The sequence below is a fragment of the Oncorhynchus clarkii genome, chromosome 28 (genome assembly GCF_045791955.1).
Source record: "Oncorhynchus clarkii lewisi isolate Uvic-CL-2024 chromosome 28, UVic_Ocla_1.0, whole genome shotgun sequence".
In the NCBI taxonomy this organism is placed as follows: Eukaryota; Metazoa; Chordata; class Actinopteri; order Salmoniformes; family Salmonidae; genus Oncorhynchus; species Oncorhynchus clarkii.
The window spans coordinates 48,666,837-48,681,274 of NC_092174.1; the positions used below are offsets into that span (position 1 = coordinate 48,666,837).

Consider the following 14,438-nt stretch of genomic DNA (forward strand, 5'->3'; position numbering starts at 1 on the left):
ACTGTCAGAGAGAGGAGAGAGAAGACTGTACTGTCAGAAGGAGGAGACTGTACTGTTAGAGAGAGGAGACTGTACTGTCAGAGAGAGGAGAGAGGAGAATGTACTGTCAGAGAGAGGAGAGAGGAGACTGTACTGCCAGAGAGAGGAGAGAGGAGACTGTACTGTCAGAGAGAGGAGAGATGAGACTGTACTGTCAGAGAGAGGAGAGAGGAGACTGTACTGTCAGAGAGAGGAGAGAGGAGACTGTACTGTCAGAGAGAGGAGAGAGGAGACTGTACTGTCAGAGAGAGGAGAGAGGAGACTGTACTGTCAGAGAGAGGAGAGAGGAGACTACTGCCATAGAGAGGAGAGAGGAGACTGTACTGCCATAGAGAGGAGAGAGGAGACTGTACTGTTAGAGAGAGGAGACTGTACTGTTAGAGAGAGGAGACTGTACTGCCATAGAGAGGAGAGAGGAGACTGTACTGTTAGAGAGAGGAGACTGTACCATAAGAGAGAGGAGAGAGGAAACTACTGCCATAGAGAGGAGAGAGGAGACTGTACTGTCAGAGAGAGGAGAGAGGAGACTGTACTGTCAGAGAGAGGAGAGAGGAGACTACTGCCATAGAGAGGAGAGAAGAGACTGTACTGTCAGAGAGAGGAGAGAGGAGACTGTAATGTCAGAGAGAGGAGACTGTACTGTTGGAGAGAGGAGACTGTACTGTTAGAGAGAGGAGAGATGAGACTGTACTGTCAGAGAGAGGAGACTGTACTGTCAGAGAGAGGAGAGAGGAGACTGTACTGTCAGAGAGAGGAGACTGTACTGTTAGAGAGAGGAGAGAGGAGACTGTACTGCCAGAGAGAGGAGAGAGGAGACTGTACTGTTAGAGAGAGGAGAGAGGAGACTGTACTGTCAGAGAGAGGAGAGAGGAGACTGTACTGTCAGAGAGAGGAGACTGTACTGTTAGAGAGAGGGGAGAGGAGACTGTACTGTTAGAGAGAGGAGATAGGAGACTGTACTGTCAGAGAGAGGAGACTGTACTGTTAGAGAGAGGAGAGATGAGACTGTACTGTTAGAGAGAGGAGAGAGGAGACTGTACTGTCAGAGAGAGGAGACTGTACTGTTGGAGAGAGGAGGATACTGCAATAGAGAGGAGAGAGGAGACTTTACTGTTAGAGAGAGGAGACTGTACTGTCAGAGAGAGGAGAGAGGAGACTGTACTGTTAGAGAGAGGAGAGAGGAGACTGTACTGCCAGAGAGGAGAGAGGAGACTGTACTGTTATAGAGAGGAGAGAGGAGACTGTACTGTCAGAGAGAGGAGAGAGGAGACTGTACTGTCAGAAAGAGGAGAGAGGAGACTGTACTGTTAGAGAGAGGAGACTGTACTGTCAGAGAGAGGAGACTGTACTGTTAGAGAGAGGAGACTGTACTGTCAGAGAGAGGAGAGAGGAGACTGTACTGTCAGAGAGAGGAGACTGTACTGTTAGAGAGAGGAGAGGGGAGACTGTACTGTCAGAGAGAGGAGAGAGGAGACTGTACTGCCAGAGAGAGGAGAGAGGAGACTGTACTGTTAGAGAGAGGAGAGAGGAGACTGTACTGTCAGAGAGAGGAGATAGGAGACTGTACTGTCAGAGAGAGGAGAGAGGAGACTGTACTGCCAGAGAGGAGAGAGGAGACTGTACTGTTAGAGAGAGGAGAGAGGAGACTGTACTGTCAGAGAGAGGAGAGAGGAGACTACTGCGATAGAGAGGAGAGAGGAGACTGTACTGTCAGAAAGAGGAGAGAGGAGACTGTACTGTTAGAGAGAGGAGACTGTACTGTCAGAGAGAGGAGACTGCAATGTTAGAGAGAGGACTGTACTGTCAGAAAGAGGAGAGAGGAGACTGTACTGTTAAAGATAGGAGACTGTACTGTTAGAGAGAGGAGAGAGGAGACTGTACTGTCAGAGAGAGGAGAGAGGAGACTGTACTGTTAGAGAGAGGAGAGAGGAGACTGTACTGTCAGAGAGAGGACACCGTACTGTCAGAGAGAGGAGAGAGGAGACTGTACTGTCAGAGAGAGGAGAGAAGAGACTGTACTGTCAGAGAGAGGAGAGAGGAGACTGTACTGTCAGAGAGAGGAGAGAGGAGACTGTACTGTCAGAGAGAGGAGAGAGGAGACTGTACTGTCAGAGAGAGGAGAGAGAAGACTGTACTGTCAGAAGGAGGAGACTGTACTGTTAGAGAGAGGAGACTGTACTGTCAGAGAGAGGAGAGAGGAGAATGTACTGTCAGAGAGAGGAGAGAGGAGACTGTACTGCCAGAGAGAGGAGAGAGGAGACTGTACTGTCAGAGAGAGGAGAGATGAGACTGTACTGTCAGAGAGAGGAGAGAGGAGACTGTACTGTCAGAGAGAGGAGAGAGGAGACTGTACTGTCAGAGAGAGGAGAGAGGAGACTGTACTGTCAGAGAGAGGAGAGAGGAGACTGTACTGTCAGAGCGAGGAGAGAGGAGACTACTGCCATAGAGAGGAGAGAGGAGACTGTACTGCCATAGAGAGGAGAGAGGAGACTGTACTGTTAGAGAGAGGAGACTGTACTGTTAGAGAGAGGAGACTGTACTGCCATAGAGAGGAGAGAGGAGACTGTACTGTTAGAGAGAGGAGGCTGTACCATAAGAGAGAGGAGAGAGGAAACTACTGCCATAGAGAGGAGAGAGGAGACTGTACTGTCAGAGAGAGGAGAGAGGAGACTGTACTGTCAGAGAGAGGAGAGAGGAGACTACTGCCATAGAGAGGAGAGAAGAGACTGTACTGTCAGAGAGAGGAGAGAGGAGACTGTACTGTCAGAGAGAGGAGAGAAGAGGCTGTACTGTCAGAGAGAGGAGAGAGGAGACTGTACTGTCAGAGAGAGGAGACTGTACTGTTGGAGAGAGGAGACTGTACTGTTAGAGAGAGGAGAGATGAGACTGTACTGTCAGAGAGAGGAGACTGTACTGTCAGAGAGAGGAGAGAGGAGACTGTACTGTCAGAGAGAGGAGAGAGGAGACTGTACTGTCAGAGAGAGGAGACTGTACTGTTAGAGAGAGGAGACTGTACCATTAGAGAGAGGAGAGAGGAAACTACTGCCACTGTACTGTTAGAGAGAGGGGAGAGGAGACTGTACTGTTAGAGAGAGGAGATAGGAGACTGTACTGTCAGAGAGAGGAGACTGTACTGTTAGAGAGAGGAGAGATGAGACTGTACTGTTAGAGAGAGGAGAGAGGAGACTGTACTGTCAGAGAGAGGAGACTGTACTGTTGGAGAGAGGAGGATACTGCAATAGAGAGGAGAGAGGAGACTGTACTGTTAGAGAGAGGAGACTGTACTGTCAGAGAGAGGAGAGAGGAGACTGTACTGTTAGAGAGAGGAGAGAGGAGACTGTACTGTCAGAGAGAGGAGAGAGGAGACTGTACTGCCAGAGAGGAGAGAGGAGACTGTACTGTTATAGAGAGGAGAGAGGAGACTGTACTGTCAGAGAGAGGAGAGAGGAGACTACTGCCATAGAGAGGAGAGAGGAGACTGTACTGTCAGAAAGAGGAGAGAGGAGACTGTACTGTTAGAGAGAGGAGACTGTACTGTCAGAGAGAGGAGACTGTACTGTTAGAGAGAGGAGACTGTACTGTCAGAGAGAGGAGAGAGGAGACTGTACTGTCAGAGAGAGGAGACTGTACTGTTAGAGAGAGGAGAGAGGAGACTGTACTGCCAGAGAGAGGAGAGAGGAGACTGTACTGTTAGAGAGAGGAGAGAGGAGACTGTACTGTCAGAGAGAGGAGATAGGAGACTGTACTGTCAGAGAGAGGAGAGAGGAGACTGTACTGCCAGAGAGGAGAGAGGAGACTGTACTGTTAGAGAGAGGAGAGAGGAGACTGTACTGTCAGAGAGAGGAGAGAGGAGACTACTGCGATAGAGAGGAGAGAGGAGACTGTACTGTCAGAAAGAGGAGAGAGGAGACTGTACTGTTAGAGAGAGGAGACTGTACTGTCAGAGAGAGGAGACTGCAATGTTAGAGAGAGGACTATACTGTCAGAAAGAGGAGAGAGGAGACTGTACTGTTAAAGATAGGAGACTGTACTGTTAGAGAGAGGAGAGAGGAGACTGTACTGTCAGAGAGAGGAGAGAGGAGACTGTACTGTTAGAGAGAGGAGAGAGGAGACTGTACTGTCAGAGAGAGGACACCGTACTGTCAGAGAGAGGAGAGAGGAGACTGTACTGTCAGAGAGAGGAGAGAAGAGACTGTACTGTCAGAGAGAGGAGAGAGGAGACTGTACTGTCAGAGAGAGGAGAGAGGAGACTGTACTGTCAGAGAGAGGAGAGAGGAGACTGTACTGCCAGAGAGGAGAGAGGAGACTGTACTGTTATAGAGAGGAGAGAGGAGACTGTACTGTCAGAGAGAGGAGAGAGGAGACTACTGCCATAGAGAGGAGAGAGGGGACTGTACTGTCAGAAAGAGGAGAGAGGAGACTGTACTGTTAGAGAGAGGAGACTGTACGGTCAGAGAGAGGAGACTGTACTGTTAGAGAGAGGAGACTGTACTGTCAGAGAGAGGAGAGAGGAGACTGTACTGTCAGAGAGAGGAGACTGTACTGTTAGAGAGAGGAGAGATAAGTTTGTGCTGTCAGAGAGAGGAAAGAAGAGACCCAGGGGATGGGAGGAGATAACATCCCACCAGTACACCCTGAGCAGAGTGCCAGAAACCAATGACATACTGTCAGAGAGAGGAGAGAGGAGACTGTACTGTCAGAGAGAGGAGAGAGGAGACTGTACTGTCAGAGAGAGGAGAGAGGAGACTGTACTGTCAGAGAGAGGAGAGAGGAGACTGTACTGTCAGAAGGAGGAGACTGTACTGTTAGAGAGAGGAGACTGTACTGTCAGAGAGAGGAGAGAGGAGAATGTACTGTCAGAGAGAGGAGAGAGGAGACTGTACTGCCAGAGAGAGGAGAGAGGAGACTGTACTGTCAGAGAGAGGAGAGGGGAGACTGTACTGTCAGAGAGAGGAGAGAGGAGACTGTACTGTCAGAGAGAGGAGAGAGGAGACTGTACTGTCAGAGAGAGGAGAGAGGAGACTGTACTGTCAGAGAGAGGAGAGAGGAGACTGTACTGTCAGAGAGAGGAGAGAGGAGACTACTGCCATAGAGAGGAGAGAGGAGACTGTACTGCCATAGAGAGGAGAGAGGAGACTGTACTGTTAGAGAGAGGAGGCTGTACTGTTATAGAGAGGAGACTGTACTGCCATAGAGAGGAGAGAGGAGACTGTACTGTTAGAGAGAGGAGACTGTACCATTAGAGAGAGGAGAGAGGAAACTACTGCCATAGAGAGGAGAGAGGAGACTGTACTGTCAGAGAGAGGAGAGAGGAGACTGTACTGTCAGAGAGAGGAGAGAGGAGACTACTGCCATAGAGAGGAGAGAAGAGACTGTACTGTCAGAGAGAGGAGAGAGGAGACTGTACTGTCAGAGAGAGGAGAGAAGAGACTGTACTGTCAGAGAGAGGAGAGAGGAGACTGTACTGTCAGAGAGAGGAGACTGTACTGTTGGAGAGAGGAGACTGTACTGTTAGAGAGAGGAGAGATGAGACTGTACTGTCAGAGAGAGGAGACTGTACTGTCAGAGAGAGGAGAGAGGAGACTGTACTGTCAGAGAGAGGAGAGAGGAGACTGTACTGTCAGAGAGAGGAGACTGTACTGTTAGAGAGAGGAGACTGTACTGCCATAGAGAGGAGAGAGGAGACTGTACTGTTAGAGAGAGGAGACTGTACCATTAGAGAGAGGAGAGAGGAAACTACTGCCATAGAGAGGAGAGAGGAGACTGTACTGTCAGAGAGAGGAGAGAGGAGACTGTACTGTCAGAGAGAGGAGATAGGAGACTGTACTGTCAGAGAGAGGAGACTGTACTGTTAGAGAGAGGAGAGAGGAGACTACTGCCATAGAGAGGAGAGAAGAGACTGTACTGTCAGAGAGAGGAGAGAGGAGACTGTAATGTCAGAGAGAGGAGACTGTACTGTTGGAGAGAGGAGACTGTACTGTTAGAGAGAGGAGAGATGAGACTGTACTGTCAGAGAGAGGAGACTGTACTGTCAGAGAGAGGAGAGAGGAGACTGTACTGTCAGAGAGCGGAGACTGTACTGTTAGAGAGAGGAGAGAGGAGACTGTACTGCCAGAGAGAGGAGAGAGGAGACTGTACTGTTAGAGAGAGGAGAGAGGAGACTGTACTGTTAGAGAGAGGAGACTGTACCATTAGAGAGAGGAGAGAGGAAACTACTGCCATAGAGAGGAGAGAGGAGACTGTACTGTCAGAGAGAGGAGAGAGGAGACTGTACTGTCAGAGAGAGGAGATAGGAGACTGTACTGTCAGAGTGAGGAGACTGTACTGTTAGAGAGAGGAGAGAGGAGACTACTGCCATAGAGAGGAGAGAAGAGACTGTACTGTCAGAGAGAGGAGAGAGGAGACTGTAATGTCAGAGAGAGGAGACTGTACTGTTGGAGAGAGGAGACTGTACTGTTAGAGAGAGGAGAGATGAGACTGTACTGTCAGAGAGAGGAGACTGTACTGTCAGAGAGAGAGTAGAGAGGAGACTGTACTGTCAGAGAGAGGAGACTGTACTGTTAGAGAGAGGAGAGATGAGACTGTACTGTTAGAGAGAGGAGAGAGGAGACTGTACTGTCAGAGAGAGGAGACTGTACTGTTGGAGAGAGGAGGATACTGCAATAGAGAGGAGAGAGGAGACTGTACTGTTAGAGAGAGGAGACTGTACTGTCAGAGAGAGGAGAGAGGAGACTGTACTGTTAGAGAGAGGAGAGAGGAGACTGTACTGTCAGAGAGAGGAGAGAGGAGACTGTACTGCCAGAGAGGAGAGAGGAGACTGTACTGTTATAGAGAGGAGAGAGGAGACTGTACTGTCAGAGAGAGGAGAGAGGAGACTACTGCCATAGAGAGGAGAGAGGAGACTGTACTGTCAGAGAGAGGAGACTGTACTGTTAGAGAGAGGAGACTGTACTGTCAGAGAGAGGAGAGAGGAGACTGTACTGTCAGAGAGAGGAGACTGTACTGTTAGAGAGAGGAGAGGGGAGACTGTACTGTCAGAGAGAGGAGAGAGGAGACTGTACTGCCAGAGAGAGGAGAGAGGAGACTGTACTGTTAGAGAGAGGAGAGAGGAGACTGTACTGTCAGAGAGAGGAGATAGGAGACTGTACTGTCAGAGAGGAGAGAGGAGACTGTACTGTTAGAGAGAGGAGAGAGGAGACTGTACTGTCAGAGAGAGGAGAGAGGAGACTACTGCGATAGAGAGGAGAGAGGAGACTGTACTGTCAGAAAGAGGAGAGAGGAGACTGTACTGTCAGAGAGAGGAGACTGCACTGTTAGAGAGAGGACTGTACTGTCAGAAAGAGGAGAGAGGAGACTGTACTGTTAAAGATAGAAGACTGTACTGTTAGAGAGAGGAGAGAGGAGACTGTACTGTTAGAGAGAGGAGACTGTACTGTCAGAGAGAGGAGACTGTACTGTTAGAGAGAGGAGAGAGGAGACTGTACTGTCAGAGAGAGGAGAGAGGAGACTACTGCCATAGAGAGGAGAGAGGAGACTGTACTGTCAGAAAGAGGAGAGGGGAGACTGTACTGTTAGAGAGAGGAGACTGTACTGTCAGAGAGAGGAGACTATACTGTTAGAGAGAGGAGACTGTACTGTCAGAAAGAGGAGAGAGGAGACTGTACTGTTAGAGAGAGGAGACTGTACTGTTAGAGAGAGGAGAGAGGAGACTGTACTGTTAGAGAGAGGAGACTGTACTGTCAGAGAGAGGAGACTGTACTGTTAGAGAGAGGGGAGAGGAGACTGTACTGTTAGAGAGAGGAGAGAAGAGACTGTACTGTTAGAGAGAGGAGAGCGGAGACTGTACTGTTAGAGAGAGGAGAGAGGAGACTGTACTGTCAGAGAGAGGAGACTGTACTGTTAGAGAGAGGGGAGAGGAGACTGTACTGTTAGAGAGAGGAGAGAGGAGACTGTACTGTCAGAGAGAGGGGACTGTACTGTTAGAGAGAGGAGAGAGGAGACTGTACTGTTAGAGAGAGGAGAGAGGAGACTGTACTGTTAGAGAGAGGAGAGAGGAGACTGTACTGTCAGAGAGAGGAGACTGTACTGTTAGAGAGAGGAGACTGTACTGTTGGAGAGAGGAGGCTACTGCAATAGAGAGGAGAGAGGAGACTGTACTGTTAGAGAGAGGAGACTGTACTGTCAGAGAGAGGAGAGAGGAGAATGTACTGTTAGAGAGAGGAGACTGTACTGTCAGAGAGAGGAGACTGTACTGTTAGAGAGAGGAGAGAGGAGACTGTACTGTTAGAGAGAGGAGAGATAAGTTTGTGCTGTCAGAGAGAGGAAAGAAGAGACCCAGGGGATGGGAGGAGATAACATCCCACCAGTACACCCTGAGCAGAGTGCCAGAAACCAATGACATCATGTTAGAGAGTCTGGGAAAGGTTGTGAATGGCATGTCTAGAATACAGCCAGCCAGCCAGCCAGCCAGCCAGCCAGCCAGCCAGCCAGCCAGCCAGACAGACAGACAGACAGACAGACAGACAGACAGACAGACAGACAGACAGACAGACAGACAGACAGACAGACAGACAGGGAACTGGTCTGTTCGACAGACAGACAGACAGACAGACAGACAGACAGATGTGTGTACATTGGACACCTTAGTGCAAATATGTAATGTCCCATAAAAGCTGAGTCCTGGAGGTACCTGAGTGCAGAGGGATAAAGGAAGCACAAGGAGTATATTCATAACAGCTCTGAGGGAGAATATTATCTTACAAAAATAAACTAGCCAAACCACTTGGTTCCTAATGTAGAGCTCCTAATATAAAGCTCCTAATGTACAGCTCCTACCGTAGAGCTCCTAAATCAGAGCTCCTAATGTAGAGCTCACTAATGTATAGCTCCTAATGTAGAGCTCCTAATGTAGAGCTCCTAATGTAGAGCTCCTAAATCAGAGCTCCTAATGTAGAGCTCCTAAATCAGAGCTCCTAACGTAGAGCTCCTAATGTACAGCTGCAGCTGTACATAGCCCATCTGTAAATAGCCCACCCAATCTACCTACCTCATCCCCATATTGTTTTTATTTACTTTTCTGCTCTTTTGCACACCAGTATTTCTACTTGCACATCATCTTTATTTTTTTCTATTGTGTTATTGACTGTATGTTTGTTTATCCCATCTGTAACACTGTGTTGTTTGTGTCACACTGCTTTGCTTTATCTTGGCCAGGTCACAGTTGTAAATGAGAACTTGTTCTCAACTAGCCTACCTGGTTAAATAAAGGGTTAGGGTTATATATATATATATATATATATATATATATATATATATATCTGGTTAAATAAAGGTTAAAAAAATAATAATAACGTAGACCTCCTAATGTAGAGCTCCTAATGTAGAGCTTCTAATGTAGAGCCCTTAATGTAGAGCCCTTAATGTAGAGATCCTAATGTAGAGCCCTTAATGTAGAGCTCCTAATGTAGAGCTCCTAATGTAGAGCTCCTAGTGTAGAGCCCTTAATGTAGAGCCCTAAATGTAGAGCTCCTAGTGTAGAGCTCCTAATGTATAGCTCCTAGTGTAGAGCTCCTAGTGTAGAGCTCCTAATGTAGAGCCCTTAATGTAGAGATCCTAATGTAGAGCACCTAATGTAGAGCTCCTAATGTAGAGCTCCTAATGTAGAGCTCCTAATGTAGAGCCCTTAATGTAGAGATCCTAATGTAGAGCCCTTAATGTAGAGATCCTAATGTAGAGCCCTTAATGTAGAGCCCTTAATGTATAGCTCCTATTGTAGAGCTCCTAGTGTAGAGCCCTAAATGTAGAGCTCCTAATGTAGAGCTCTTAATGTAGAGCCCTAAATGTAGAGCTCCTAATGTAGAGCTCCTAATGTAGAGCTCCTAAATCAGAGCTCCTAAATCAGCACTCCTAATGTAGAGTTCCTAATGTAGAGCTCCTAATGTAGAGCTCCTAGTGTAGTGATCCTAATGTAGAGCTCCTAATGTAGAGCTCCTAATGTAGAGCACCTAAATCAGAGCTCCTAAATCAGAGCTCCTAAATCAGAGCTCCTAATGTAGAGCTCCTAATGTAGAGCTCCTAAATCAGAGCTCCTAATGTTGAGTTCCTAAATCAGAGCTCCTAGTGTAGAGCTCCAAATGAAGAGCTAGTGGAGTAGGACTATACTCTTGACACAGTAAAGAATTGCTGTATGTTTTACTTTAAAATCTTACAGTAATATGCTGCTTTATCAGTTTACAATTTCTAAAAGTGCAGAAGTGAGGTGTTACCTACAGAAGAGAGGTGGGTTGCTAGTGGATTACCTACAGAAGAGAGGCGGGTTGCTAGTTGTTACCTACAGAAGAGAGATGGGTTGCTAGTATGTTACCTACAGAAGAGAGGTGGGTTGCTAGTATGTTACCTACAGAAGAGAGGTGGGTTGCTAGTATGTTACCTACAGAAGAGAGGTGGGTTGCTAGTATGTTACCTACAGAAGAGAAGTGGGTTGCTAGTGGATTACCTACAGAAGAAAGGTGGGTTGCTAGTATGTTACCTACAGAAGAGAGGTGGGTTGCTAGTGGATTACCTACAGAAGAGAGGTGGGTTGCTAGTATGTTACCTACAGAAGAGAGGTGGGTTGCTAGTGGTTACCTACAGAAGAGAGGTGGATTGCTAGTATGTTACCTACAGAAGAGAAGTGGGTTGCCTATAGGCTACAAGTATGACCAGACCATTGCTTCTGACCATTCATTGCTGATGATCATAAAGAATCCGTATATACCACCAGAAATGTTTAATCAGAGTTTAAACACCCACAGTGTTAAAAACACTTTCTTAGAAATGATATAATAATAATAATTTATTTAACTTTTATAGAGCTATTTATTACATAAAGAAATCTTGAAGCGCTGTAAAGCAACAACAACAACAAAAAACAAGCAATTTAAAAACAACATCATTAGTCATCACGAGGGAGATCAACGTTCAAGAGACTAAAGGTTGAGAAAGTTCATGGCTGAAGTGAGATCAGAGGGAGGAGGTCAAAGGGGAGACCCAGGAGCCAGCAGGCAGCACATTGTCATCACGGTGTTTCGCCATCCACACCGTTTATTGCTTCAATAGGACTCAGTCAGATGAAGTCAGAGTTACGTGCTAGCCACTCGACTAGTTGCTAGCTAGCTACTCCTTGGTGAATCTACGGTAGTCACGATATGTGACCATCTCAAATAGCTTTAAAATAAACATTTTTTATTTTTTTATAGATCTTTTTTTAACCCCCTTTTCTCCCCAATTTCGTGATATCCAATTACGATCTTGTCTCATCGCTGCACCTCCCCAACGGGCTCGGGAGGCGAAGGTTGAGCATGTGTCCTCTGAAACATGACCCCCCAAACCGCGCTTCTTAACACCCGCCCGCTTAACCCCGGAAGCCAGCCGCACCAATGTGTCAGAGGAAACACAGTTTCCCGCCACAAGGAGTCGCTAGAGCGTGATGAGCTAAGTAAAGCCCCCCCCCCCCCCCCCCCCCCCCCCCGGCCAAACTCTCCCCTAACCCGGACGACGCTGGGCCAAACTCTCCCCTAACCCGGACGACGCTGGGCCAAACTCTCCCCTAACCCGGACGACGCTGGGCCAAACTCTCCCCTAAACCGGACGACGCTGGGCCAAACTCTCCCCTAACCCGGACGACGCTGGGCCAAACTCTCCCCTAACCCGGACGACGCTGGGCCAAACTCTCCCCTAACCCGGACGACGCTGGGCCAAACTCTCCCCTAACCCGGACGACGCTGGGCAAAACTCTCCCCTAACCCGAATGACGCTGGGCCAAACTCTCCCCTAACCCGGACGACGCTGGGCCAAACTCTCCCCTAACCCGGACGACGCTGGGCCAAACTCTCTCCTAACACAGACAACGCTGGGCCAAACTCTCCCCTAACCCGGACGACGCTGGGCCAATTGTGTGCTGCTCTATGGGTCTCCTGGTCACGGCCGGCTGTGACACAGCCTGGGATCGAACCCAGGTCTGTAGTGACACTTCAAGCACTGCGATGCCACTTGGGAGAAACTAACATTTTTCAATGTGTTGATAAACTAAGATCCCCATAGTGTTGGGTCCCTAACACCATGAGTGTTGCAAATCTCAACTTAAATGAATACTTTATTAGAGCGGATGATGTTACACTTTCTCAGTGTTAGGGAATTAACACCTGTGGTGTTACAGTATTTTTTGGTCGGTTTTAACACTGTGTAAAACCTTATTTGCATATTTCCCAGGGTCCCTTTCAAGTGAATGTTAGAGTTACCCACCAATGACTGTGTTTTTTAGTGACAGAGACATGGTTGCTACATACATTTTCAGTCCTGAAGCCTTCACCAAGTGAATGTGTTTGAATTAAACATAACCCCTTATTGGACATGTCCTGAGGCCTTTAGTTATGACCTAGTTCCCCCCCCCCCAACATTGTGGTCTGAAAATCCTGGCACATGGGCCATGTCAGACATCCAAATCGCAATATGCTGTTGTGTGAAGTGATTAGTAATTCCTTTTCCTAGGAAGGATATTCAACAAATGTAACTTTTTATCATCCACAATCTGCATTCAGAATCAACACTCAGATATAACACTGGTCTTAACCCCACTAGAATCCACACACAGATATAACACTGGTCTTAAACCCACTAGAATCAACACTCAGATATACCACTGGTCTTTCTAGAATTTTTACACACAGAAATGTGGTGCGTACATGTGCCATTTGCAACTTAAAATCTCTCTCAGGAAATCATCCTATCGAGTAGCCTATAGAGTTGAAGCAGGACTGAAGCAGAACTGAACAGAACTGAACAGAACTGGAACAGAACTGGAACAGAACTGGAACAGAAAGGAAAATACAACCATGTAGATGTAGCCTAGTTCTCTCACAGCACAGCTGCACATTCCCAGAGTTCTAGGAGTCAACTGAACTTCTCCCTGCAAGTGGTCATCTCTCTCTCTCTCTCTCTCTCTCTCTCTCTCTGTCTCTCTCTCTCTCTCTCTTGCTCTCTCTCTCTTGCTCTCTCTCTCTCTCTTGCTCTCTCGCTCTCTCTCTCTTGCTCTCTCTCTCTCTCTCTCTCAATTTCAATTCAAAGGGCTTCATTGGCACAGGAAACATATGTTAACATGCAAGGGAAATTGATAATAGACCTGAGTAAAATAAACAATAAAAACAAATTCATAGTATACATTACTCACAAAAGTTCCAAAAGAATAAAGACATTAGAATTGTCATATTATGTGGAAATAGTTCAAGTACAAAAGGGAAAATAAATAAGCATAAATATGGGTTGTATTTACAATGGTGTTTGTTCTTCACTGGTTGCCCTTTTCTTGAGGCAACAGGTCACACATCTTGCTGCTGTGATTGATGCACACTGTGGTATTTCACCCAATAAATATGGGAGTTTATCAAATTGGGTTTGTTTTCAAATTCTTTGTGGGTCTATGTAATCTGAGGGAAATATGTGTCTCTAATATGGTCATACATTTGGCAGAAGGTTAGGAAGTGCAGCTCAGTTCCCACCTCATTTTGTGGGCAGTGAGCACATAGCCTGTCTTCTCTTGAGAGCCATGTCTGCCTAAGGCGTCCTTTCTCAATGGCAAGGCTGTGCTCACTGAGTCTGTACATAGTCAAAGCTTTCCTTCATTTTGGGTCAGTCACAGTGGTCAGGTATTCTGCCGCTGTGTACTCTCTGTTTAGGGCCAAATAACATTCTAGTTTGCTCTGTTTTTTTTGTTAATTCTTTCCAATGTGTCAAGTAATTATCTTTTTATTTTCTTATGATTTGTTTGGGTCTAATTGTGTTGCTCTCTCTCTCTCTCATAATTAAATACACTGCTAGACACAAACCAATTGTTGTAACAGACATGGGTGTGCCCCAGTTCTGAGGAATTGTAAGTAATGAATTGTTTGTATTGTTTACATTAGCCCTTGCACCTATCAAAGCCTTCAGTTAAATGTTCTATACATATCCCCAAATAATAATACAAATTCCAACAGACGATTTCTGTCTTTTTCTTTGTCATTTTGAGAAGCCAATCTACATGGACCTCAGTAATAACATACATCAATTAAATTGCAATGCCTTTCACTGATACAAAATAAAACAAACCCAAATAACCGTTTTGTTTTCACAGATAAGGCTGGGTATGGTGAGCACACACAATTCCCCCGCAATAAGTGTAACTTTATTTTACCTCTGATGTAGTTGGATTTAGTCTCATCCAGCAGACTGGAAGAAGATGCCCCCATAGCGAAATGAAATGATCTCGGTCCACGATAGACTGCTATGCCACAGGCGAAGAAGCTGTTTATCGTCCCGTCAACAGACCGCTTCAGTGTGTCGATTCTGGCATCTGACAGAGAACGGACGTGGAGAAAGAAGCA

General features: G+C 46.9%; 1 protein-coding gene across 1 annotated transcript in view; it reads right to left on the bottom strand.

Annotated features, from left to right (window-relative positions):
- LOC139387116 (protein Niban 1-like) overlaps window positions 1-14,438 on the bottom strand; it is a 77,399-nt gene extending 62,961 nt beyond the window's left edge. Inside the window, exon 1 of the mRNA XM_071133134.1 lies at window positions 14,249-14,438. Coding sequence (XP_070989235.1) covers window positions 14,249-14,303 — 55 coding nt within the window. The 5' untranslated portion in view covers window positions 14,304-14,438. The remainder of the gene's footprint in view (window positions 1-14,248) is intronic.